The sequence below is a fragment of the Phocoena sinus genome, chromosome 1 (assembly GCF_008692025.1).
Source record: "Phocoena sinus isolate mPhoSin1 chromosome 1, mPhoSin1.pri, whole genome shotgun sequence".
Classification (NCBI taxonomy): domain Eukaryota; kingdom Metazoa; phylum Chordata; class Mammalia; order Artiodactyla; family Phocoenidae; genus Phocoena; species Phocoena sinus.
In genome coordinates this window covers 127,897,702-127,924,393 of record NC_045763.1, presented here as the reverse complement: position 1 = coordinate 127,924,393, position 26,692 = coordinate 127,897,702, and the positions used below count along the sequence as shown (strand labels likewise).

The 26,692-nt window shown below is 34.9% G+C and overlaps 1 protein-coding gene across 1 annotated transcript in view; it reads right to left on the bottom strand.

Moving 5' to 3' along the window:
- Positions 1 to 26,692, bottom strand: part of MROH9 (maestro heat like repeat family member 9) — a 165,037-nt gene that overhangs the window by 44,212 nt on the left and 94,133 nt on the right. Inside the window, exons 3-7 of the mRNA XM_032654056.1 lie at positions 25,410 to 25,489; positions 18,916 to 19,051; positions 18,255 to 18,341; positions 16,170 to 16,274; positions 7,693 to 7,828 (exon numbers count right to left, since the gene is read on the bottom strand). Coding sequence (XP_032509947.1) covers positions 7,693 to 7,828; positions 16,170 to 16,274; positions 18,255 to 18,341; positions 18,916 to 19,051; positions 25,410 to 25,489 — 544 coding nt within the window. The remainder of the gene's footprint in view (positions 1 to 7,692; positions 7,829 to 16,169; positions 16,275 to 18,254; positions 18,342 to 18,915; positions 19,052 to 25,409; positions 25,490 to 26,692) is intronic.

Sequence of the window (26,692 nt, the reverse complement as noted above, 5' to 3'; positions counted from 1 at the left end):
AATATGCAACATAGTTAAAGTGTCTAATTTGGTAAGTTATTATATATGTATGGGCCCATAAACATCACTGCAATAAAAAAAGATTTATTCCCTCCAAAAGTTTCGTCATGTCCTTTTGTAGTTGATCAAACCTGCTCCCAGATCCCACTCCCTGATTCAAAGGCAGGCACTGATCTACATTCTGTCAAGTTTGTATTTTCCAGTTTTATATAAGTGGAACCATTTAGTATATACTCTTTTGTTGTTTGGAATCTTTCATTTAGCAAAATTATTTGCAATCCATCCATGTTTTTTCTTGTATCAGTAGTCGTAGTGATGGATACGATTCCATTGTACATATATACCATCATCTGCTTATTTATTCACCTTTTGGTAGACATTTGGGTTGTTTCCAGTTTTTGGCTATTACAAATAAAGGTGCTATCAACACTCATGTACAAGTCTTTGAATGGATATTTGCTTTCATTTCTCTTAGGTAAACACTAAGCTGTGGAATGACTGGATCATATGGTAGATGTGTGTTTGACTTTTTAGGATACTGCCAAATTATTTTCCAAAGCTGTTGTATCACTTCACATTCCCTCTAGCAATGTATGAGAGTTCCAGTTGCTTCACACCTTTAATAACGCATTGTATGGTCAGTCTTTTCAATTTTAGACATTTTAACTGGAGTACAGTGGTGTCTCATTGCAGTTTTAATATACCTTTCTTTTATGACTGTATATTGATCATCCTTTGATGTGCATCCTTGCCATCTGTGCTTCTTTAGTGAAATGACTACTCAAATCTACATTATTGTTTTAATTTGGTTGCTTGCTTTTTTTTTTTTACTGAGTTTTGAGTGTTCCTTTAAAATAATGAATGCAATTCTTCTATCAGATATGTAATTTGCAAATATTTTCTCACTGTCTGTGGCTTATCTCTTAAGTGTCTTTCAAAGAGCAGAGGTACTTAATTTATCATTTTTTTTTCATTTATGGGTCGTGCTTTTGGTGTTATATTTAAGAAATCTTTGCCTAATCCAAGGTACAAAGATTTTTTCTAGTTTCATAGTTTTAGGTTTTACGTGTAGTCCTATGATCCATTTTGAATTAGCTTTTATGCATTTATGAGATATATATCAAAGTTCTTTTTTTGCATACAAATCACCAATTTTTCCAACAATGTTTATTGAAGTTTATCCCTTCTCCACTGAATTGCCTTTGAACCTTTGTCGAAAATCAGTTGACCATACGTGTGTGGATCTATTTCTGGACTCTTTATTCTATTCTATCCAAAGCAATGTTGAACAGAACTAATGACAGTGCACATCCTTGTCTTTTTCCAGGTCTTTTGGGGAAATCATTCAGTATTCCACCATTAAGTATGATGTTAGGTGTAGATTTTTCATAGATGTACTTTAGCAGATAGAGGAAGTTTCCTTTCTATTCCTAATTTTCTGAGAGTTTTTATTAGGAATGGATGTTGAATTTTGTCAAGTACTTTTTCTGTATCTACTGAAATAATCATATGGTTATTTTTTTCATCTGTTGATGTGGTATGTTACATTGGTTGATTTTCAAAAGGTTAAATTGACATTGCACTTCTGGATAAATTCCACATAGCCATGGTAAATTATTCTTTTTATTTAGTGTACTGTTTGATTTGCTAAGCTTGATTAAATTTTTTCATCAGTGTTCTTGAGGGACATTGGTCTGTAGTTTTTTATTTTTATTTTTCTTGTAATGTCTTTGTGTGATTTTGGTTTTGGAATAATGCCAGCCTCATAGAATGAGTTGGCAAGTATTCCCTCATCCTCACATTTCTGGAGGAATTTGTATAGAATTAGTATAATTTCTTTCATAAATGTTTGATAGATCATTTCAGTCTGGAGTTTTCTCTGTGGATCTGGACTTTTCTTTGCAGAAGACTTAAACTACAAACTCAACTTCTTTGCTAGATACAGAATATTCAGATTATTTCTTTTTAAGTGAGCTTTGGTAATTTGTGTCTTTCAATTTGTCTGCTTAACTTGTCAAATTTATTGGTCTAAAGTTGTTCATAATGTCACTTTTTATTCTGTTAATACCCATAGAATCTTTAGTGATATTATTTCTCTCATTCCTTATATTGGTAATTTGTGTCTTTTCTCTTATTTCTCCCCTGATGTTCTAGAGAATTTGCTTTTGGCTTCATTGCTCCCTTAAGGTTTTTCCGCTTTCTAGTTTTATTGGGTTTTGTTCTGGTCTTTATTATTTCCTCTCATCTTCTTATGTCTGGTTTTATTTGCTCTTCTTTCTCTACTTTCTTAAGGCAGAAGCTAAGGTCATTGATTTAAGAACTTTTCTCTATTCTAATGTAGGCATATGGTGCTAAGAATTTCCCCTCTGGAATCTTGTTTAGCTGTATTCCATAAATTTTGAAATTTTATATTTCCATTTTCATTTAGTTCAAAATGCTTTAAATTTCCCTTATTTCTTTTTTTTGACACATTTGTTATTTAGAAACAGGTTATCTAGCTTCCAAATATTTTGAATTTTCAGATATCTTTTTTTCTTTTAAAATTTATCTCCAGAGTTTCCATTTATTAAAAAGTTGATAAAAGTTTAACTTGAATAAATCCTTTCCCCACTACTATTTATTTTTAACTTGTTTAAAATCTAAAAAAATTTCATTTTACATTGGCGTATAGTTGATTTACGATCTTTTGTTAGTTTCAGGTGTACAGGAAAGTGATTCAATTATACATATACAAGTATCTATTCTTTTTCAAGTTCTTTTCCCATTTAGTTTATTACAGAATATTTAGCAGAGTTCCCTTTGCTATGAAGTAGGTCCTTGTTGACTATTTTAAATATAGCAATGTGTATATGTCAATCCCAAACTCCCAATCTATCCTTCCTCCCCACCCTTCCCCACTGGTAACCATAAGTTCATTCTCTAAGTCTGTGAATCTGTTTCTGTTTTGTAAATAAGTTCATTTGTGTATCATGTTTTTTCTTAGATTCTGCATACAAGTGATATATGATATTTGTCTTTCTCTGTCTTACTTCACTTAGTATGACAATCTCTATGTCCATCCATGTTGCTGCAAATGGCATTATTTCATTCTTTTTAATGGACGATATTCCATTGTATATATGTACCACATCTTCTTTATCCATTCATCTGTTGATGGACATTTAGGTTGCTTCCATGTCTTGGCTATTATAAACAGCACTGAAATGAACATTGGGATGCATGTATCCTTTCAAATCATGGTTTTCTCCAGATACGTGTCCAGGAGTGGGATTGCTGGATCATATGGTAGCTCTATTTTTAGTTTTTTAAGGAACCTCCATATTGTTCTCCACAGTGGCTGTACCAATCTACATTCCCAGCAACAGTGTAGGAGGGTTCCCTATTCTTCACACTCTCTCCAGCATTTATTATTTGTAGATTTTTTGATGATGGCCATTCTGACTGGTGTGAGGTGATATCTCATTTTAGTTTTGATTTCCATTTCTCTAATAATTAGTGATGTTGAGCATCTTTTCATATGCCTGTTGGCCATCTGTATCGTCTTTTGCCTATTTTTTGATTGGGTTGTTTGTTTTCTTTGATATTGAGCTGCATGAGCTGTTTATAAATTTTGAGATTAATCCCTTGTCATCCGCATTGTTTGCAAATATTTTCTTCCATTCTGTGGGTTGTCTTTGTTTTGTTTATGGTTTCCTTTGCTGTACAAAAGATTTTAAGTTTAATTAGGTCCCATTTGTTTATTTTTGTTTTTATATCTGTTACTATAGGAGACAGATTATAAAAGATATTGTTGCGATTTATGTCAAAGGGTATTCTGCATATGTTTTCCTCTAAGAGCTTTATAGTATCTGGTCTTACATTTAGATCTTTAATCCGTTTTGAGTTTATTTTTCTGTATGGTGTTAATTCAGTTTTTGATTTCTAATTTAACTCTGTTTTCGTCATATTTTGTATGACTTAACTACCTGTTGATTTCTTGAAGCTTGTCTTATGGTCTATAATATGGTTTATTTTGGTAAATTTTCTGTTTTTTTCTTGAACAGAATGTTTATTTTTCCATTTTTGGTAGAGTGTTCTATAAATGTCAGTTAGATCTAGCTGGTTCAGTCTGTATCCTTATTGATTTTTTGTGTAATAGTTTATTGAAAAAGTGGTATTGAATTCTCTGATTGTAATTGTAGATCTATTTCTCATAGTAGTCCTATCAGCTTTTGTTTAATGTATTTTGATTATCTTAGTATGTTTTGTTTTCAAGTACATAAGTGTTTTGGATTATGTCTTCTTAATTAATTGACCCCTTTAGCATTATGAAATGACCCTCTTTTTCCCTGGAAACATTCTTTGCTCTGAAATGTGTGTATTTTTTTATATTGATATAGTCATTTCAGCTTTCTTTTGACTAGTGTTAGCATGTTATATCATTTTCCAACTTTTAACTTGTATTCTATTTGTGTCTTTACATTTAAGGTAGATTTCTCATAGGCAGCATATAGTTGAGTCTTGCTCTTTATCCAGTGTGATAATCTCTGCCTTTTCATTGGAGATACTTAGAGCATTTATATATACTATGAGTGGATTTAAGTCTTCATTTTACTTTTTGCTTTCCATCTGTTTTTCTTTATATTTTTCTCCTTTTTTTGTCTATTTTTATTAAGTATTTTTTATGATTCTATTTTATCTCCATTTTGACTTATTATATAAAACTCTTCGTTATATTAGCTAAGTAGTTCCTTTAGGATTTATATTATACATCTTTAACTTATCACAGTTTACTTTGAAGTGATATTTTATGAATTTATGGGTAAGAACCTCATATTTCACGCTCTTTCAAGCCTCTGTGATATTGTTGTCACATATTTAGCTCTTACATTGTTTTTGTTTGTTTGTTTGCTTTAAATAGTTGATTCTCATTTAAAGAGATTTAAAAAGTAGGGAAGAAAATTTTAATATTTTCTTTCATAGTTGCAATCCAATGCTCCTTATTCCTTTATGTAGACCTAGATTTTCATCTGACATCATTTTTTTCTTGAATAATTTCATAAAATATTTTTCATACTGCAGATATGCTAGTGATAAATTCTACCAGCTCTTGTATATCTAAAAAGTCTTTATTTCACTTTTGCTTTTGAAAGAGTACCACTTTTGCTGGTTAAAGAATTCTAGATTGACAGCTTTTTCTTTCAGTACATTATGAGGTTGCTTCATTGCCTATAGCTTGCATTGTCTCATGAGAAATTTGCTATAATCCTTACCTTACCTTTACTCTGAATGAAATGTTCCCCCCCTCCCAGCCCCAGCTCCTTTTAAGATTACACTGTTGCACATGAAAAGATTCTCAGCATCACTAATTATTAGAGAAATACAAGTCAAAAAACAATAAGATGTTACCTCACACCTGTCAGAATGGCTATCATGAAAATGTCTACAAATAACAAATGTTGGAGAGAGTATGGAGAAAAGGAAACCTTTGTACAGTGTTGGTGGGAATGTAAATTGGTGCATCCACTATGGATGTTCCTCAAAAAACTAAAAATAGAACTACCATATGATCCAGCAATTCCACTCCTGGGTATATATCCAGTAAAGTAAAATGAAGAAAAAATGAAAACACTAATTTGAAAAAGTACATGCATTCCTATGTTTATAGCAGCACTGTTTACAATAGCCAAGAAATGGAAGCAACCCAAGTGCCCATAAACAGTTGAATGTATAAAGATGTGATATATCGTCTATCTATCTATCTAGATATATAAAACTCATCCATAAAAAAGAATGAAATTCTTCCATTTTCAGCAAAATGGATGGACCTAGAGAATATTATGCTTAATGAAATAAGTCAGACAGACAGAGGAAGACAAATACCATATGATATCACTTATATGTGGAATCTAAAAAATTTAAAAATGCAAATGAATGTATATGCAAAATGGAAACAGACTCACAGATATAGAAAACAAACTAGTGGTTACCAAAGTGGAGAAGGAAGAGGGGATGGGCAAATTAGGCATATGGGATTAAGAGATACAAACTACTATGTATAAAAGAGAAACAACAAGGAAATATTAACGGCACAAGGAATTATAGCCATTATCTTATAATAAATTTTAATGGAGTAAAATCTGTATAAATACTGAATCATTATGCTGTACACCTATTATAAATGTATATTGTGTATATTGTAAATCAACTATACCTAAATAAAAAAGATTATACCGTTAATCCCTGCCAGAGTGTTTTTCAGCTCAGATATTGTAGTTTTCATCTTCTGAGGTTTAATTTGGGTCTTATAGAGACTTTTCTTTGTCTCTCATTAACATGTTCATCTTTTTCTCTAACTTCTTAACTAAATGGAATATGTTATAATAATTGTTTTAATGTCTCTACTAATTCTATCATCTGTATTATTTCTGGGTCAGTTTTTATTCATTCTACTTTTTATTGTGGGTTGTATTTTATTTCTTTGCATGCCTAGTAATTTTTTATTGCATGTCAGACATTGTTAATTTTAACTTGTCCAAACTGTTCATTTTAACTTGTTAAGTGATGGAATTTTTATATTCCTAGAAGTAAGCTTGAGCTTTTTCTGATAAGCAATTAAAGTATTTGGAGATCAGTTGATAATTTTAGGTCTTGCTTTTAACTTTTGTTAAGTGGCACTAAAATAATTCAGGGATAATTTTTTCCTCTTGATGAGACAAAATCTCTTTGTACTCTGCTTCATTACTTATGAATTATGAAGTTTTAAATTCTAGCTTATAGGCATAGGCACCATTTCCAGTCTTTTGGGATTCAGTGGATCCTTTAACCATTTTGGGTGTTACCCCCACCCTCTCCCCTGCAAGCCTCAGGTAGTTTCCTCACATGTGTGCTCTGATCCTTACATAGCCAAATAGTTAAAGGGCTCTCTGCACATCTCTGGAGCTCTCTCTTTGTGCACTCCTTTCTGGCGCTTTGCCCTGTGAACTCTAAATATCTTGATCTATCTGGATTCCCAATTCTGTCTCTTCAACTTGGTGAGACTCTTGGGTTATTCCTTTCTGGGCTGCAGCGTAGAAACTTACTCTAGGTTGTAAACTCAGTCAGTTGTAGACTCTGCCTTATTTGTTCATTTGTTCCCATCTCATTAGGAATCATTGTCCTTTGTTATCTGATGTCCAATGACTTGAGAACAATTAGTATATATAATCTTTAAATAGTTATTATGGGATAGTAAATCTATTCTCTGTTAAAGTATTTGGAAATAGTTTGATACCATAAGGTCTTGCTCTTATGCTTTGTTAGGCAGACCAGAGCAGCATTTATTTAGGTCTTGGGCTAATTTTTCCCCACCATTGAAGCAAGAATCTGAGTATTCTATTTGATACTCCATTACAGAGAAAAAGTATGCCTCTTTTTAAAAAGTCCCATTGGTAATTTTTCTTCCTCTCTTCTCTGCCTCCACCCAGCATTCCTGTTCCCACCATTAACACCCAACACTAATCTAAATATAGTATGTTATAGACATTGAAGAACCAACTATAACATTATAAAAATAATTCTAAAAAAGATTTAAAGATACATTTTAAAAAGTGAAGCTATAGATCTTGGGCCAGGATTTTGAAATCTACAGACGTAGAGCCCCCTTGGGACCCACAAGTATAATAATTAGGAACAGATCATTAGTAACCCTTAGAAAAGATGAATCTTTCTTACCATTCTGACACTTTGCAATACAGAGGAGGTGATACATTCCCAAGGATGCTTGTTGTGTGATCGAGGGATCAGCATGGGAACACAAAAGAGACAGTTCTGCTGCCAGGACACCCAAACATGGAACATCAACACTTGTCTAGTGAAAAAACAAAGTAGAAAAATGTATTTGCTATGCACGGTCAACATTAAATGTTTGTGTCTGATGTATGTATCAGACTACGGTTAGAGTTGAGCTTCAAAGTTCGCAAAATCTGTATTAAAATCCTCACTCTGTTACTGAGCCTCAATTTTCTCATCTATGAAATGCATATAACAAATATTACCTTGTAACAGTTATTGTAGGAACTAAGGGGGTAACATTTATGACAAAAAAGAAAGTTCCTAGCAAAGTGCGTGGCAATAATAGAGACTCAACTAACGTTAGTTTCCAGTCTATATTTTAGGTAGCTATTTGTAGGTATAAAATTCTTAGGATACTGGGGTGGGGGAGTCAATATCCAAAAACTTTCATGCTTCCTTCTCCATGTATGAAACACTTTAGATGACTCTGTAAGTCACTGGAGAACACTTCAGATGACTCTGTAAGTCACTGAAGAAAACTTTTCTTCCGAGAATTGCTCTGATTCTTCCCAGGGAAATTAATTTTTTTTTTTTTTTTTTTTTTTTTTGGTACACAGGCCTCTCACCACTGTGGCCTTTCCCGTTGCGGAGCACAGGCTCCGGACGCGCAGGCCCAGCGGCCATGGCTCACAGGCCTAGCCGCTCCGCGGCATGTGGGATCTTCTCTTCCCAGATCGGGGCACGAACCCGCGTCCCCTGCATCGGCAGGCGGACTCTCAACAACTGCACCACCAGGGAAGCCCGGGAAATTACTTTTTTAAAAAACTCAAAACATTTGCTTCTGGTATCAAACCTACTGCCAGAACATTTATATATTCTCCCCCTACACACACACAACTTCCTTGACACATAGGCTTCTCAAATATTTAGGTTTTTACCTTGACTGATTTGTTTAGCCAGATCAAATGCAAATAGAGAGAGGAGTAGACACATAAAAGAAGAAAGGAGAGATGGAAGAGACATTTTGCTTTTGTGAAGGTATAAGAATTATTACCAATTTTCTTTAAACAAAAAGGACTCTTCCCACATGTAGGTTTGCTAAACTAGTAGGCCTGCAGAACCTTCTTATCTCTAAGACAAATGATTACTTTTCCTAGGTAGATGCTTTGGTGCTAAAAGTTAGAGTTCAAGTCAACCTTCCAGGGAGATCCCAAGACCTGTTTCTCCTTCTTTGTATTACTCTTATATACCCTTATCCTTGCCTCTCTTGTTGCTTGACCCACTCACGTCTCTCTGTCTGTCTGCCTGTCTCAGTCTTACACACAGACACAGACACACACACACACACACACATACGGAATCATTCCTGACGAAGAATGTGAGGTGACCTAGGTCATGGGCCAAGGATATGACTGAATTAGGTTGTTGAGAGTGATGGTCTTAGTAGACGAAGGGAAGATAATCTGCTTCTGTGGATGTCTTCCTTGGATTCTTTCTGCCTATATTTCTTTGTAAGGGTACCTGTGGCTCCCCCTATTTTAGGAGTCCTATGACTTAGAAGAATCTAGAAGCAGACAGTAGGGGTTGCTATTTATTCTAGGCCCTAGGAAGAAGTATTTTATTTTCCCCTGGCTATTCTCTTCTTTTGGTGTGCATTCCAGATTTCTTTTTCTATCAAATGGCAAGATTTTAAGAACCACCTTTGCATTATGGGTTTAAGAAAAAGGGTAAGGTGTTCTGTTTCTCTGTTGTGCATGATGGAGGAGTATGAGGAGTATGTGTCCAGTATTTTGCCACAAGCTTCTCTGCCATAAACATCTTTGCCACGAGCATTTTTGCTGCAAACCCTTTTAATACATGACTAATTGTCTGTAAGGCAATTTTGCTGTGAAAGATAAAATAACTAGTAGACTGTTTGGTTTGACACTTTGGTTTTAACTGGTTGAAATGAGTTAGACTTTCTTTCAGTTAGCCATTTTATTGATGGCTTTATTGAGCTGAGAGATGACAATGATTTGCCCCAAGAGTTGGTTTCTTATTTTGAAGCATACTACATTGGAGGGGAAAGAGGCTAAGGGTCTCAGAGGTGCAGAGTTGAATCCACATTTCCCATAGAACTATGGAACATCTATGAACAGACATGTAGCAAATGCCAAGAACAAAACACAGTGCAGAGGTTTTTATAATGCAATACAAAGCTCAGTTAGAAATATGCATCCTGGTATTTGGAATGAAGGATGAAATGAAGGAAGAAGTTTTAGCAAAAAAGAAAAACTATCATGCTGAATGAGGAGATGAATCAAAAAGCAAAAAACATATTATGAATGAAAGACTTCAAAGACAAGTGCTTAAGTACAACCACAAAATAAAATCAGTTATTTGGCAGGATTGCCACGAATTTACACACAATTTAAATATATTTAAATTGTATGTAAATATTTAAATTGTATTTCTCAAGAAAGCCTTTTTAATTTTGTTATTAATTTTTCATGTTTCATTATGACCTTTATAATGTCCCCCTTTTATTTTTCGTTATTTTATCTTTTATGAAAAAATTGCCTTACGGCCAATTAGTTATGCTACAAAGATGTCTATGGCAAAGACCTTTATAGCGAAAGAACCTAGAACCAGGGGAGTACTTCTCACAGCTTAGCTCACTGAACCTGGGGACCATTTGCAGAGGATTGGTTTTAAAGTGTTATAGTTTTTGCCTTGAGCGTTCTCTCTGATTATCCCTTCTCATGAACTTGTGGATGTGTAACTCTTAGCAGGTGTCTTTGTAAAGGAAGCTGCTAATGATGCCAGATAGGGTCTGTCTAGATGTGTGTCTCTAGCAGAGTAGCTGTGGCCATGTCTAGATTGCATAGTGTGTTTGAGGAGGAGGGGAGACCTGACTTAGAACAGGCCAAGAGAGGAATAAAGCTGTGTGAACCATGGGGCACACTGATGATGCCCTGCACAGTCCCTTCAGAAGTGTGCCAACCAAGTCACACCCCCTCAAACACAAGACTTTGGGAACATTACTACAGTATAGTCCTGCTTTTTTAGAAAATCTATCTAAAGTGCTGAAAGAAGGAGAGAGTTAAGACCTGGAGAAAAGTAGCTTCTCTGTATTTGTTCCTAAGTCTAAGTGCTCCTGCTTAGTTTTCTGGCCCTTTCTTACTGGATTCCTTCTTCTGTGTACATCTGGCCTCTCCAGTTCCTTATCTTAACAATTATGACAGTTTTAGGTGCTAAATTCCAGAAGCAACCACTTCTAAGTTTTTTAGCTGCTTCTTTTGGAAGTCAACTGTACACCTCTAAACAATGGACTTCTACTTCAGTTCCAATATCACTTTGGGACATTGCCTATCTATTCCTGCTGTGATGAATCAGTGCATAGGCCATACTCATTTTTAGTTATATTTCCTTTTGGCATATAAATATGTCCTCTCTACTCCTTTTGAGACTAAATTCTCATCTGTACTCAGAATTATCTATTTTTGATAATCATTTTTGTTCTCTTTACTTACCTGGGGCTATCTCTTGTATTTGGAGGGTTTTGGGGCTATCTCTTTTGTGTTTGTATTTGGAGGGTTTTCTCAAATGTCTGGCAAATTCTTGGTTGTCTAGTCATATGTAAGAACGTGATGCCACTGGTGGGATTTTGACCAAGGCTTATCAACTGGTGGGCTTGGCTTTAGAGTAGTTGGGTGGGTAGGCTAGGGTCATGCTGAAGTGTATCTAAACAACAGAACCAAGATGATCGTTTCAGGGAATTTACAATTGTTTTGAGAAAAATGTCCTCAAATTTTACCTACCAATGGACTCATGTCCCTGTGGAATATAGAGTGTGTGTGTAAACAGGGATGGGAGGCACTATAGATCCTTCTGTATAAACTTTCTATGAGTCTTTTCAGTGCATGTGTATCTCTTCAGCTTTCCTTTGCCTCCCACTCTTCATCATTACTTGGGCTTCCATAGCTCCAGACTCTTCAGGGTTCCATAGGGATACTCTCTCCCTTTTCAGCTGTCCTCCATTCTAATGTTCACATGCCCCTGCCTTTCAGCTTCCCCTGCCAGACTTTATCAGTTACCATCTTCTATCTATTCTGTCATGCCGAAGTTTTCTGACATCACTAGCCCACTGAGAACCCGTTACTAATTCTCTTTGTTGCAATGGCAACATTTAACAAATTTTATTACTATCATTTTGTGGAGGGGGAGGAGATAGACATGTGGACAATCTGTTAGCTTTGACTGGAAATCTTCCACCTGTCTTTTAAATGCTGATGTGCCAAAGGAACAAACCTAGGAAAAATCTGTTAATGAGATAATATGACATGTTTAGCTCACATTTCTTCACCTGTTTGGAAATTAACAGTTTAATTGAAAGGACAAATATTCTTTGAGTGTAGCAGTTTCTTCATCCTGATGGGCACACAGGTCATATAAGAGGAATACCACTTTAAATTCTGGTAGAATACAAATGAAAGTATTGTTCAATAGGACAAGGGCCTCTCAGAGTCTGGAAGACATAGACTAGGGTAATTTATGAAGAAAATAGTTTTTATCCAGTGAATGGGCAGAACCTGAGAACAGAATAGGTAGCTACGTTTAGTTAGAGAATGGCAGAACAAATCTTCATTTATTATTTACAATGTGTCAAATATAGAGATATACAGACCTTGCTTGTGGGTAGTTTAGCTTTTAATTTATTAATAATATTTTTGATTGTTTTATATATTTGTTCCTCCATATCCATTAATTTCACTGACTTAATTATCTTCAGAAGATAATTATATTATCTTTATAAGATAATTATCTTATTTTAAAGGGAAAATTAACTTATTAAAGGTTTATGCTTCCATGACTGTGATAAGCCGGTTGAGGCTAGCTTAGTTCCCACCTTCTGGAAAATGCTGGTGTGCTTCCACCTGGTGGCATTCAGCAAGCATTGCAGAACAGAGGAATACGTTAACCACTTGGCTTCTCAAAGGTCTCAGTTATAGCTTAGGAACCCTCAACGATTTATGAGAGCCTTCTGCTGTACATATGAATTTACACATTTATTGTTTCACAGTTGAAGGGTGGGCTATGTGCTGGGGAGAATGAACTTTACAACTGTAATTGAAAGAGAGTAGAGGTGATAGCAGAAGATGAAACCCCCAAATGTCATACCTGCTACCTGAGTGGAACTCACTAGTAGATATATATATATATATTTATACACACATATAGTATATATCTAGTATATAAATATACACTAGATATATAAATAGAAAATATATATGTGTATTGAAGGGCAAAGAGAAGCATGTGAATAGTCTCCATCAAATGCTTGCTGAATATATAAAACATGTTAGGAACTATACAGAAAACAGACTGGAGTGTTGAACTACACTTAATCTCAAGCCTCACTTGCAAAATTTTGTGTCCATTTGAATGGACATTCCAAACCATCTCAGAAATAGAGGGAGACTGACTTCCCAGGCCAAAGTATCAGAATATTTAAAACAAGCCACTCAGTCTCTCTTTTGGACACTGAGATGGGAAATTAGCATGATGCAAAGAACATCATGGACTGTATTTTCCATGTAAGTAAATTGTATTATGTTCCAAAGCTTATTTTATTTATTTAGCTTTTGGCTTTTTCTCACTTTCTTTTTAAATTTTTATTGGAGTATAGTTGTTTTACAATATTGTGTTAGTTTATACTGTACAGCAAAGTGAATCAGCTATATGTATACAATTATCCCCTCTTTTTTGGATTTCCTTCTCATTTAGGTCACCACAGAGCACTGAGTAGAGTTCCCTGTGCTATGTAGTAGGTTCTCATTAGTTATGTATTTTATACATAGTATAAATAGTGTATATATGTCAATCTCAGTCTCCCAATTCATCCCACCCCCCTTTCCCCTTTGGAATCCATACATTTGTTCTCTACGTCTGTGTCTCTATTTCTGCTTTTTTTTTCAGATTCCACATATACGTGTTAATATATGATATTTGTTTTTCTCTTTCTGACTCACTTCACTCTGTATGACAGTCTCTAGGTCCATCCATGTCTCTACAAATAACACAAATTTAATCCTTTTTATGGCTGAGTAACATTCCATTGTATATATATATACCACATCTTCTTTATGCATTCCTCCGTTGATGGACATTTAGGTTGCTTCCATGTCCTGGCTATTGTAAATAGTGCTGCAGTGAACATTGGGGTGCATGTGACTTTTTGAATTATGGTTTTCTCTGGGTAAATGCCCAGTAGTGGGATTGCTGGATCATATGGTAGTTCTATTTTTAGTTTTTTAAGGAATCTCCATACTGTTCTCCATAGTGGCTGTATCAATTTACATTCCCACCAGCAATGCCTGAGGTTTCTCTTTTCTCCGCACCCTCTCCAGCATTTATTGTTTCTAGATTTTTTTGATCATGGCCATTGTAATCTGTGTGAGGTGATACCTCATTGTAGTTTTGATCTGCATTTTTCTAATGATTAGTGATGTTGAGCATTTTTTCATGTGTTTGTTGGCCATCTGTATGTCTTCTTTGGAGAAATGTCTATTTAGGTCTTATGCCCATTTTTTGATTGAGTTGTTTGTTTTTTTTGATATTGAGCTGCATGAGCTGTTTGTATATTTTGGAGATTAATCCTTTGTCAGTTGCTTCGTTGGCAAATATTTTCTCCCATTCTGTGGGTTGTCTTCTAATCTTGTTTATGGTTTCCTTTGCTGTGCAAAAGCTTTTAGGTTTAATTAGGTCCCATTTGTTTATTTTGTTTTTTATTTTCATTACTCTAGGAGGTGGGTCAAAAAAGATCTTGCTGCGATTTATGTCATAAAGTGTTCTGCCTGTGTTTTCCTCTAAGAGTTTTATAGTGTCTGGCCTTACATTTAGGTCTTTAATCAATTTTGAGTTTATTTTTGTGTGTGGTGTTAGGGAGTGTTCTAATTTCATTCTTTTACATGTGGCTGTCCAGTTTTCCCAGAACCACTTATTGAAGAGGGTATCTTTGCTCCATTGTATATTCTGGCTTCCTTTGTCATAGATTAGGTGACCATAAGTGCATGGGTTTATCTCCCAAAGTTTATTTTAAATAAAATAATAAAAATTCAGCTATGTTATAAGGCTGATTTAGGCTTTTCGTCTCAATATGTCTAGAGACTGTACAAGTATTAGAAATGGATACATGAAGATAGTGTCACAAATGCATGTTTCTCACCCCCTTATACTGAACTCCTGAACTGATTTAAGCAATCAGATATAAAATTAGTAGAGTATGTTTAAAAATCACAGTGAAGGGTGAGTTATGGAACAGAGACTGAAAACACAGTATCCATAAGAGAGAAAAATGTTCAGAGATAGTGTGAGGCTTCTTAGAAGGCAGGCAATAGTGTTATTCAAAATATAGAAAACCTCAGTAAATATTGGCAATTATGAGATACCTATTTGTTCCCCATCTGAAAGGCAGTAGTTAAAAAGTCTGATAATATCCAGGTGTTTGTGAAGGTTGAGGAAACGGGCACTCTAATATTCACAGGAATGCAGAATGAAGGACAATTGTGCATTACTGTGTTTTAACCTATTCATACTTTTTGGCCTATTGTTTTTCTTAGCATTTCTAAGTACATACTCACATACATGCAAAAGGATGAACATTTTTGTATTGTTTGAAGCAGAAAAACCCACAATATACCTCAGTGTTCATCAACTGAAGAATAGTTAAGTAGATCATAATACATCAACACTATAAGATATAAGCTGTAGTGAAAATAATGAAGCAAATCTGTGAAAGCATCTGTTGGGCATACTGTTCAGTGAAAAACTAAAATTGCAGAACCATATGTAAATATGATGTAACTTTAGTAAAGAAAAACTAAGTAACAAATCTATGTATATCCGTGTGCCTGTATATTTGTATGTGTACATAGCTGTTTGGCAGGACACACATCACACAGACATGGCTAGGGATGAGGTTGGGATGGAGAGGATAGTAAAGAAGGACTTCTGCTATGTCTTTAGCATGTTTTACAATGAAAGTACTCAAGAATTACTTGTTATACATTTAAAATAAATGGTGGTTTAAAAATATTCTAGGAAAAAGAAAAATAAGAAGGAAAGTAAGGATGGAAGAATTTGTAAGTTTACAAATAACATTGATTGTGGTCCAAAGAGGAGAATCCAGAGAGTCAGCAAAAGCCTGGTTTTGACACACTCATACTGTTTGTGGAAAGCATGAGGCATCTTAATCAATTGAGAAACTCTGCTCTAACTGACGTAAAGTCATGTAGGATATTAATTCCTTTCCCAGTATCCCAACCTACTAGTATGACAAAACAGGCGTCTAACACTCTCTAGACCCAAGACTTGGAAAGCAGCACTGCGGAAATGCAGTCTTCAGAAGCACGTGGCATGATTACTCTGTGACTTACACATCCCTTGACTTTCCTGGATGCAAAGCTTAGCACTCTGCTGATGATCACCATGGCTCTCTCCTGCATGTACAAATTATCTTCACTCATCCACACAGCCATTTCCTGTTGAAAACACAAGAACTATCCTAGAGCCATGGTGTTTCCATTTCCACAGGTCCCTTTCTTCTGATCACCACCTTCACCAAGTCAAGGTTCCCCATGTCCTCCCAATGGTTTCACACCTATCCTATATTTATTTTAAAAATATGACAATAAGCTGGTATATTACTGTCTAGTATAATACTTCATCTGCCATATAGCTACACCTGGGTTTTATTTTATTTAATTCTATCCAATAAGTATTTACTAATATCCACTATAACAGTCACTTTGCCAGGCATCATGAAAAGTTTAACATGAGGCTATGAGGCTGATTATCACCAGCTGCTTCTCCTTCTCTTTTTCTTTCAAAATACATATTCTCTCTTTTTTTCAAAGCCACAAGATCTGATTTGCAGTTTTAAAAAAGAATCAAATGTTATTTGATCCTGAAATGTCATTTTATCCCAGAATTGCCTCTGTAAGTTTACCATCCAGATATTTTCTGACTCATGGTTTAGAGTATATTCCTGGAGCCAGCTCGATGAGAAAGTTCTTGCTAATTTTGATTCATTGCTAAATATGGTCTGTCTTGCTGTAGCTTCTACCTATTTGTTCTAAATCCTCAGATGCAGGGACATATTTACAACCTTGGGCAAGGAAGAAGACTGCATATGCCTTACATGTTAACCACCATTAGTAGACTTCTTAAGACAGATTGTTGGAGTCCTTAGTATTTATGCCAATGGTTGGCCAAATCTCATCCCCTTCTCTTGCTCCCATTGTGTAAAACTGCTCTGAAGTTTGTTTCCTAGGGCAGAAGAGTCTCTAAATCTCAGGGGGCTCAGCCTATTCCTTTTCCAGGAGTGAGGGTCACCTCTTTTTGAGGAGCAGGGGAGTTTCTAGATGTGGTATGTATAAGAACAAGGTGGTTAAGTAACAGGCTCCCAAGTTAGAGTAGATCCTCTACTCATTAGATGCACACATATTATTTCTCCTCTCTCTGCTTCCATTTCCTTATCTGCAAATGAGAGAAGTAATTTTAACTTTCTCATAGGGTTATTTTAAGGATTAAATTTAAAAACCCATATATTAAGTATTTCGCTTAGTGCCTGACATAGAGTAAATCCTCAATAAGTAGCCTAGGGTGGTAGAAAGAGCACACATGGGGAGAGGGTTGTAATAATGGGGTAATAACCAATTTACAGGATTGTGAGGTTAAAATGTTTTAAATGCATGGAAAATATTTGGCTAAAATTAGGCACAAGTTACCTCAGTATATTTTATTATCCTCCCCCCATTTCTCCTAATCTTCATATATACCAGTTCTGCTTCTTTCCTTGAATGTATTTTATGATTTGCAAATCCCATGATTCTCATGGTACAGTAAGTAAATGTAGTTTCTCAGTATTTTCAGACAGCTTCCTCCTGATGCCATCATGTTAAAAATGCAAAATTAAAGGTCATAAAATGTCCAGATCAGTCTCTGTCTCTGCCCGGCACATTAAAAACACAGTGAAATCTTGGATGTGAATAGTAGGGTTATGGATGGTTATTAGAACTTCCTTTGATACTATGGTGTCCATGAAGATAGGATGCTCATGGGATTCCCTAGCCCAGGGTTGTTAGGGAAGAACATGCATATAAGATATTATCAAAATATGGCTCATTGTTAGGTGGACCTGAAGGTGGTTTAGGCCAATCATCGTATGTTCTGCTACCCCATATTGTGTTTACTCTTACATTGCTACATAACCCTTGGCTTCTTAAGTGTCTGTTGCCATTCTCCCAAAATTGGCTTCTTAAAATTGTGTCTCTGTAATTCAAATAAAAGAAAGTGATTTTATTTGGGAGATAATGACACATTCTGAAAGGTAAAGAAAAATTTTCAGCTGCCAAATACTTGAAGGAGATGTAAGTATGGCAAATGGTAAATAATAAGTAAAAGGTAGTATACCCTTTAGATTTATGACAAGAAAATGAGACTACTTATTTTCCCTTTACCTTTAAGATTTGCAGTTTGTAGAGGTCTTTAGACACTAAGATCAGAAGAGTGTCCTCAAATGTGTTTAAAATAGTTCGGTATAAATTCTGAAAAACAAGAAATTTGCACAACCAGCCAGCCTGCCTTAGATAAAATTTTACCAACGCCTATAGTTTTGCATCCTGGGGTCCTGAGTTCTCCCCATAAACTGAAGGTAAGAAAGGAGAGAGGTAGCTCTGGAGATGAGACCTCATTCAATACAGTATGCCATGAATTGCTTTAATACCTTGCGGGGCAAGTGAACTGTGTAGCTATGCTGAGAAATAAAAACCACAGATGTTGCTGATCTTACTACAGGATTCTTCCTACCTACACTTTTCTTAGCTCCTGTTTCCTTCTTTGCAACACTTGCCAGTAAACTTGCTGTTTTTGTCAAACAAATTAACCAAAATCTCTTCACCCATTTGTTCCTATAGATCCTATACAATCCTTTAAATCCCATGGGTTATAGAATTCGCAAGGAGTCCAGGGATAGAGATTAGTGCTAGAATATGCTGTTTATCTATTATATCTAAAGAGAATGAAGGAGAAAACAAAGATTACAACTTTTGGACAGACTTTCTGTGGGATTGCTGTGGTGCGTGACGATGTCTCATTATGACTAAAGGAAGCAAGTCTTACCTCCAGGTCCTCTTGGTCATCCTCATTCTTCCCAATTCCTTTCACTTTGTCAAGACTTGGTATAGCAAATGCCATTTTAAAGGACAACTCTACTATCTTCAGTTGAGTTTTATATTGCAATAAGGGATCCACAAAGCTGACAAGAAAAAGGTATAATTATTAAATTGAGAAAAGAACAGATACAACCTAACTTTAGTGGTTTTTTTCTTAGTTTAAGAGACAGTGTACTAGAAAATGAGGCACAACTTTTGGCTTTATATAACAAGGGTTTTAAATATTAGTGTAAAAATAACAATGGTGCTTTAACTATAAACGAATCATATTTTTTGGTAAAAATCATTTATAATCTGTTATTTAGAGTTCATAATATATTTCTGCATAGACATAATGTAAAGGGTGGTTACCTACCCAGCCAAGCCCGTAAAGCCATGCTGAGATTTAGGTAGTTGAAATATATTACTGCCACATTTTCTCTAGTCCATGATACTATGTTTCTTACATTTAATGTTTCTGATATTGGGATACATCTTCCAATTTATGGCAAAAGAAACCTTCCCATCAGCAGCTAAAAAGATAAGTTGTGACACAGTTATTGTTCCTTCAATAAGTGTGACCTCTGGATAACAGTGCCTCCTGATTTTTTTGTGTTAAAAATAATTTTTTTAAAAAAGATGGTAATATAGTTGTTAAGGTAGGAAATCTTGTGCTGAACTCAGAATCTTCTTCCTCTACTGGAGAAGAAGACCTAAATATCTGATATCCATTGTTTGAAACGGCATTTCTTGGATTATATTAGATAATTTTCAAATCTTGAGAAGATTGATTTGACTTATTCATGGGCTCCAATGGATTTTCAGACTCTGAACAGCTACCTATCAAAAGCTTCCAGTAGTATTTTCAGTTGTAGGTTTCTAGAGATATATGATTTTGTTTAGAAAAATGCAAGATTAATATTTTGATAAAATAGAAAATACTGTCTTTTAATGTACTTTGAAATCATATTGCCAGTCCTAAAAATGCTAAAATGGTCCATGTCATGAACAAGGATTAGGAAAGTAGTGTGATACTCTGATGCCATTTATAACTGCTGATGGACTAAAGAATCTTCACATTTTACGTGTGAAGAATGCTGAGAGTCAGATATCGGTGATACTAAAGAAAGTCCAATATAAATATATAGGTCAACATTGGCAGTTATCAGCAAGTATACATTGTTTTTTGGGCTACATGTAATTGATTTTTCAAAAAAACAAGTATTAAATTACTAATGTGTTTTACAAAAAATGACATCTTGGAAATAAGAATGGCAGTGTGAAACCTTTCTTATATTCCAAGATATATAACCAGGTGGTATAGAAAGAAACTTGAGAAGAAAGAATAAGCATCCCTCACAAATTACTGTATGCTTTTGTTAAATTTTTGAGTGAAATGTTTTTTCAGATATTAGAGTGAAGTGAGAAGTAGAGGTAAGCCAAATGTACTAAAATATTTCTTGAAAATGTTTTATTTCTTCCTATTATGAAGCAATAAGTATTATATAAGATCAGTAAGCAAAATTTTTACAATTATAATTTCAAGAATCACAATTGAATAAAGGAAAGTCGATGCCTCCTAATAAAAGCATGGGAAAATTATATTAAACATGATCAAAAATAAATCAGGAGGGCTATGTCAATATGATACAAGTCTAATACAAATGAAAGAGTATTAAGAGAGATATATGCAATTATTATAAAATAATAAAAGACATAGTTATTAATACAAAAGCTCTCAAACCACATAGAAACAAAATTGAAAAATTATTAAACAGAATTATTAATATATATAATAATTTTATGAAAAATTATATTAAAGATATAAGGAGAAATAGATACACAGATATAGGAGATGATTAAGCATTCAATTATTAGTATATGGTAGATAAAAATAAAAATTCTGCAAAAGGAGAGACCTTTAATATAATTAATATGGAGGTATAAATTGTATTAATTGAGATAACAAGGATTATCTTTTCAGATAATCATGGAATGCTGACAAATATTTACCATATACTTAGCCATAGAAAGTTTCAAAATATAAAAGGATATATATTTCATTCTCAAATCACAAGGAGAAGTCTATTTTAAAAATTAGAAAATTCAAAGTACTTAAATACTGTCAAGATATTTTTCTTATTTAAAATGAGGGAAAAATAATAAACTAAACATATAATTTAAGATTTTAAAAGGACTAAAAATACAATCAAAGACATGAAGGACATAAGCAAAATAAATGCATTATGAAAAAAAAAGGAAAAGGAGACATAATAGTATAATGGCAAGTTTAAAAAAAGATTTAAAAGATAAGAAATCATAGGAGACTACTACAAGCAACTATATGCCAATAAAATGGACAACCTAGAAGAAATGGACAAATTCTTAGAAAGGTACAACCTTCCAAGACTGAACCAGGAAGAAAGAGAAAATATGAATAGACCAAGCACAAGTCTAGGACCAGATGGCTTCACAGGCAAATTCTATCATATATTTAGAGAAGAGTTAACACCTATCCTTTTGAAACTCTTCCAAAAAATTACAGAGGAATGAACACTCCCAAGCTCATTCTATGACACCATCATCACCCTGACACCAAAACCAGATAAAGATATCACAAAAAAGAAAATGACAGGCCAATATCACTGATGAACATAGATAGATGCAAAAATCCTCAACAAAATACTAGCATACCGAATCCAACAACACATTAAAAGGATCACACACCATGATCAAGTAAGTGGGATTTATCCCAGGGATGCAAGGATTCTTCAATATCTGCAAAGCAATCAGTGTGAGACATGACATCAATAAATTGAAGAATAAAAATGATATAATATCTCAATAGATGCAGAAAATGTTTTTGACAAAATTCAACACCCACTTATGATAAAAACTCTCCAGTAAGTGAGCATAGAGGGAACTTACCTCAACATAATAAAGGCCATACATGACAAACACACAGCAAACATCATTCTCAATGGTGAAACACTGAAAGCATTTCTTCTAAGATCAGGAACAAGACAAGGATGTCCACTCTCACCACTATTATTCAACATAGTTTTGGAAGTCCTAGCCATGGTAATCAGAGAAGAAAAAGAGATAAAAGGAATCTACAGTGGAAAAGAAGAAGTAAAACTGTCACTGTTTGCAGATGACATGATACTATACATAGAGAATCCTAAAGATGTTACCAGAAAACTACTAGAGCTCATCGAGGAATCTGGTAAACTTGCAGGATACAAAATTAATGCACAGAAATCTCTTGCATTCCTATGCACGAACAATGAAAGATCAGAAAGAGAAATCAAAGAAATAATCCCATTTACTATCACATCAAAAAGAATAAAATACCTAGGAATAAACCTACCTAAAGAGGTAAAAGACCTGTACTCAGAAAACTATAAAATACTAATGAAAGAAATCAAAGATGATACAAACAGATGGAGAGATATAACATGTTCTCAGATTGGAAGAATCAATATTGTGAAAATTACTACACTACCCAAAGCAATCTACAGATTCAATGCAATCCTTATCAAATTACCAATGGCATTTTTCACAGAATTAGAACAAAACATTTTACAATTTGTATGGAAACATAAAGACCACAAAAGCCAAAGCAATCCTGAGAAAGAAGAATGGAGCTGGAGGAATCAGGCTCCATGACTTCAGACTATACTACAAAGCTACAGTCATCAAAGCAGTATGATACTGGCACAAAACAGAAATATAGATCAATGGAACAGGATAGAAAGTCCAGAGATAAAACCATGCACCCATGGTCACCTAATCTATGACAAAGGGGGCAAGAATATACAATGGAGAAAAGACAGTCTCTTCAATAAGTTGTCCTGGGAGAACTGGACAGCTCCATGTAAAAGAATGAAATTAGAACACTCCCTAACACCATACACAAAAATAAACTCAAAATGGATTAAAGGCCTAAATGGATACTATAAGCCTAAAAGGCTGGATACTATAAAACTCTTAGAGGAAAACATAGAAAACTCTTTGACATAAATCATAGCAAGATCTTTTTCAATATACCTCCTAGAGTAATGAAAATAAAAACAAAAATGAACAAATGGGACCTAATTAAACTTAGCTTTTCCACAGCAAAGGAAACCATAAACAAAATGAAAAGACAACCCTCATAAAGGGAGAAAATATTTGCAAATGAAGCAACTGACATGGGATTAATCTCCAAAATATACAAACATCTCATGCAGCTCAATATCAGAAAAACAAACAACCCAATCAAAAAAATAGGCAGAAGATCTAAATAGACATCTCACCAAAGAAGGCATACAGATAGCTAAAAAGCACATGAAAAGCTGCTCAACATCACTAATTATTAGAGAAATGCAAATCAAAACTCCAATAAAGTATCACCTCACACCAATCAGAATGGCCATCATCAAAAAATCTAGAAACATTATCTGCTGGAGAGGGTGTGGGGAAAAGGGAACCCTCCTACACTGTTGGTAGGAATGTAAATTGATACAGCAACTATGGAGAACACTGTGGACGTTCCTTAAAAAACTAAAAATAGAGCTACCATATGATCCAGCAATCCCAATCCTGGGCATATATCTGGAGAAAAAACATGGTTCAAAAGGATATATGCACCCCAATGTTCATTGCAGCACTATTTAAAATAGCCAGGACATGGAAGCAACCTGAATGTCCATTGACAGATGAATGGATAAAGAAGGTGTGGTATGTATATGCAATGGAATATTACTCAGCCATAAAAAAGAATGAAATAATGCCATTTGCAGTGACATCAATGGACCTAGAGATTGTCATACTGAGTGAAGTAAGTCAGTCAAAGAGAGACAAATATCATGTGATATTGTTTACATGTGGAAACTAAAAATGTGTACAAATGAACTTATCTACAAAACAGAAATAGAGTTACAGATGTAGAGAACAAACTTATGGTTACCGGGGGGTAGGGGGGAAGGGATAAATTGGAAGATTGGGATTGACAGATACACACTACTATATATAAAACAGATAACTAATAAGGACCTACTTATAGCACAGGGAAATCTGCTCAATAATCTCTAGTGGCCTATATGGGAAAAGAATCTAAAAAAGAGTAGATATATGTATAACTGATTCACTTTACTGTACACCTGAAACTAACACAACATTGTAAATTGACTATACTCCAATAACAGCAACAAAAAAAAGACAAGCAAAAGAGTAAGCAGAAACTAAATAATAATTAATAAAGACTAAATTAGTCAAAAAAATAAGTAAGCTATTATATGAGTTTAATAGTAACAAATAAAAGTTATTTATATTATTAAATTATACAAGTATATATGAAGGTATAACACATGTAAATCTTTATGTACCAAATTATACTTGGTTGAAATATGAAAAGCAAAATTTGTAACAAATTTTAAAGGATAAAGGAAAAACTATTAGGTGGGGGATTCTTAGGACATTTAAGTAGACCAAAAAATTAAAATATGGAGAAGGGGATTCTAATCCAGGGACTGCCTTTCCATGAACCCTGTAAAATAATACAGTATGCCAAATTTTGTTTATATGGATCTATGTATACATGTATCTTCTAGGTGACTAGGCTTTGACAAAACACTTATTAATAAGTGCAGTTCTTCTGGAAAACAAGTTGACACAATCAAAAGCTCTAAGAAGGTTCATCTCATCTGCATTACTTTGGGTTCAGGGGAAGCAGATGCCAATACAGGATTAGAAGTACGAGAGATTTCCAAGAGAAGGAAGGAAGGAGGAATAGGGTAGGAAGAGTCTTGGACTGCAACAAGTTCCAAGGAGGGTTCAGCTTGGCTGATGGCAATCCCTCAAGCTGAAGTCACCCATTGGAGTTATTTGTCCTACCATTCTGGGTCATTGGTGAGATCAGCCTACAGGAAGTGACACCTCACAGACCGTGCTGGTGAATCTATACAGGCAGGGCTGGAGTTGTTGACCAATGAGGATTCCCCCACAGCAGGGCATTTTCATGGTTGCCTATCACCTAAATCAGGGACCTCACTTTCAGAATGGTATTTCAAGGAAGTAGTTCAGAGCAGATACAATCTTTTACGTACCAGGATGATTATCATAATGTTGGTAAAATATAATATAATTTAGAAAATGTCAAAATTTTGGAATATTCCATTGCCATTAAAATGAAAATATGATTTTACAGAGAAATTAAAAATTAAGACAAAGCAAAAGTGAAAAGTAGTATAGAAAATTGAATGTGCAACCTGCTTATGATTCTGCAGTAGTTAAATAATCTGCCTATTCCTGCAATACAGAATGATTTAAAAGAACATGAGAAAGAAAGAGCTAATAGTTGCTGAATTAGGGTGGTGGAATTTGGAGTAACTTTTTATTTCTCATATTTTTGATATGTATTTATTACATTTTTAAAAAGGTATTCAATCAGTGCTATGAAAGCATTAAAACTTATTATACCTGGAGTTCATGGCCAGGATCATGGCTTGATTACTTAACAGGCCTGAGTATGCATCCCATAGGCTGGCAGCTGTTTGCGCCTGTAAGTACCAGGAGAGAGAAAAGAATCAATGATGACAGACCTGTGGGGCTCATAACATCATGTGTAATTCTGTCTTTTACAGAAACCAAAGGGACCAAATTGGACTTGAAATATAAGCCCAAGGGTTTATAGAAGTGATGAGACCAGACAAACTGTAATTTAAACCTATGCATGATATTAAATGCTGGCCTTTTACAGCCAACCACTGTGCTTATATAATTAGCATTTCCAGACAAAAATTTATTAGGAATGCTCTTTACCGGGTGCCCTCCTATACAACATTAAGTGCAATCTGCTCAGTGTGGAGTCTATCCATAAACATATCAGCAAGGTGATTTAAATCAGGCCTTACTGAAAAATGTCCAAACTCACACTACTATAGAATGGGAACCATGTACAGGTCAATGTATAGCTGTCTAATATAACTATTTAAATTTATAAATGATAATAAATGGGATTCCATTAAGAATCTCAACTTTTTTTTTTTTTTTTTTGCGGTACGCGGGCCTCTCACTGTTGTGGCCTCTCCCATTGCGGAGCACAGGCTCTGGACGCGCAGGCTCCGGACGCGCAGGCTCAGCGGCCATGGCCCACGGGCCCAGCCGCTCCGCAGCATGTGGGATCTTCCCGGACCGGGGCACAAACCCGTGTCCCCTGCATCGGCAGGCGGACTCTCAACCACTGTGTCACCAGGGAAGCCCAAGAATCTCCACTTCTTTATTCAAGAAGTTGGAGAACTGGAGAAGACCTAATAGAATAGCACCTCTTTTCTTCTGTGCATCCCACTCTTGTTCATGCAAGCCTCTGTTGCAATGTCACTTTCTTGTATCAGGCCCATTAGTTCTGTTTATAGAAATTCTCAGCCTCTATTTCTGAAATAGCTCAAAGTTCTCTTTTAGGTACTGCTGTATAATAATGGTATTTCAAAGGGAATTTATTCCTCTAGTGCATGGCAAATGACTGCCCCTGAATACTTCACACATTAAAAAAAAAGCCCTTCTCTGTTTGCTAAGTGCTGCTTTGCTGACTCCAGCATTGAGTGCCCTGTGGGATCTCTGTTTTGCCTCTGTGGAGTGTAAGAGCAATCTTGATGGATACAGCTATATGCCTGTCTATTAAGATCGTGTTGTGGACTGCGTGTTTGAATTTTGAGAAATTTTGATGTTGAAACCCTAACCCCCAGTATGATGATATTAGCAAG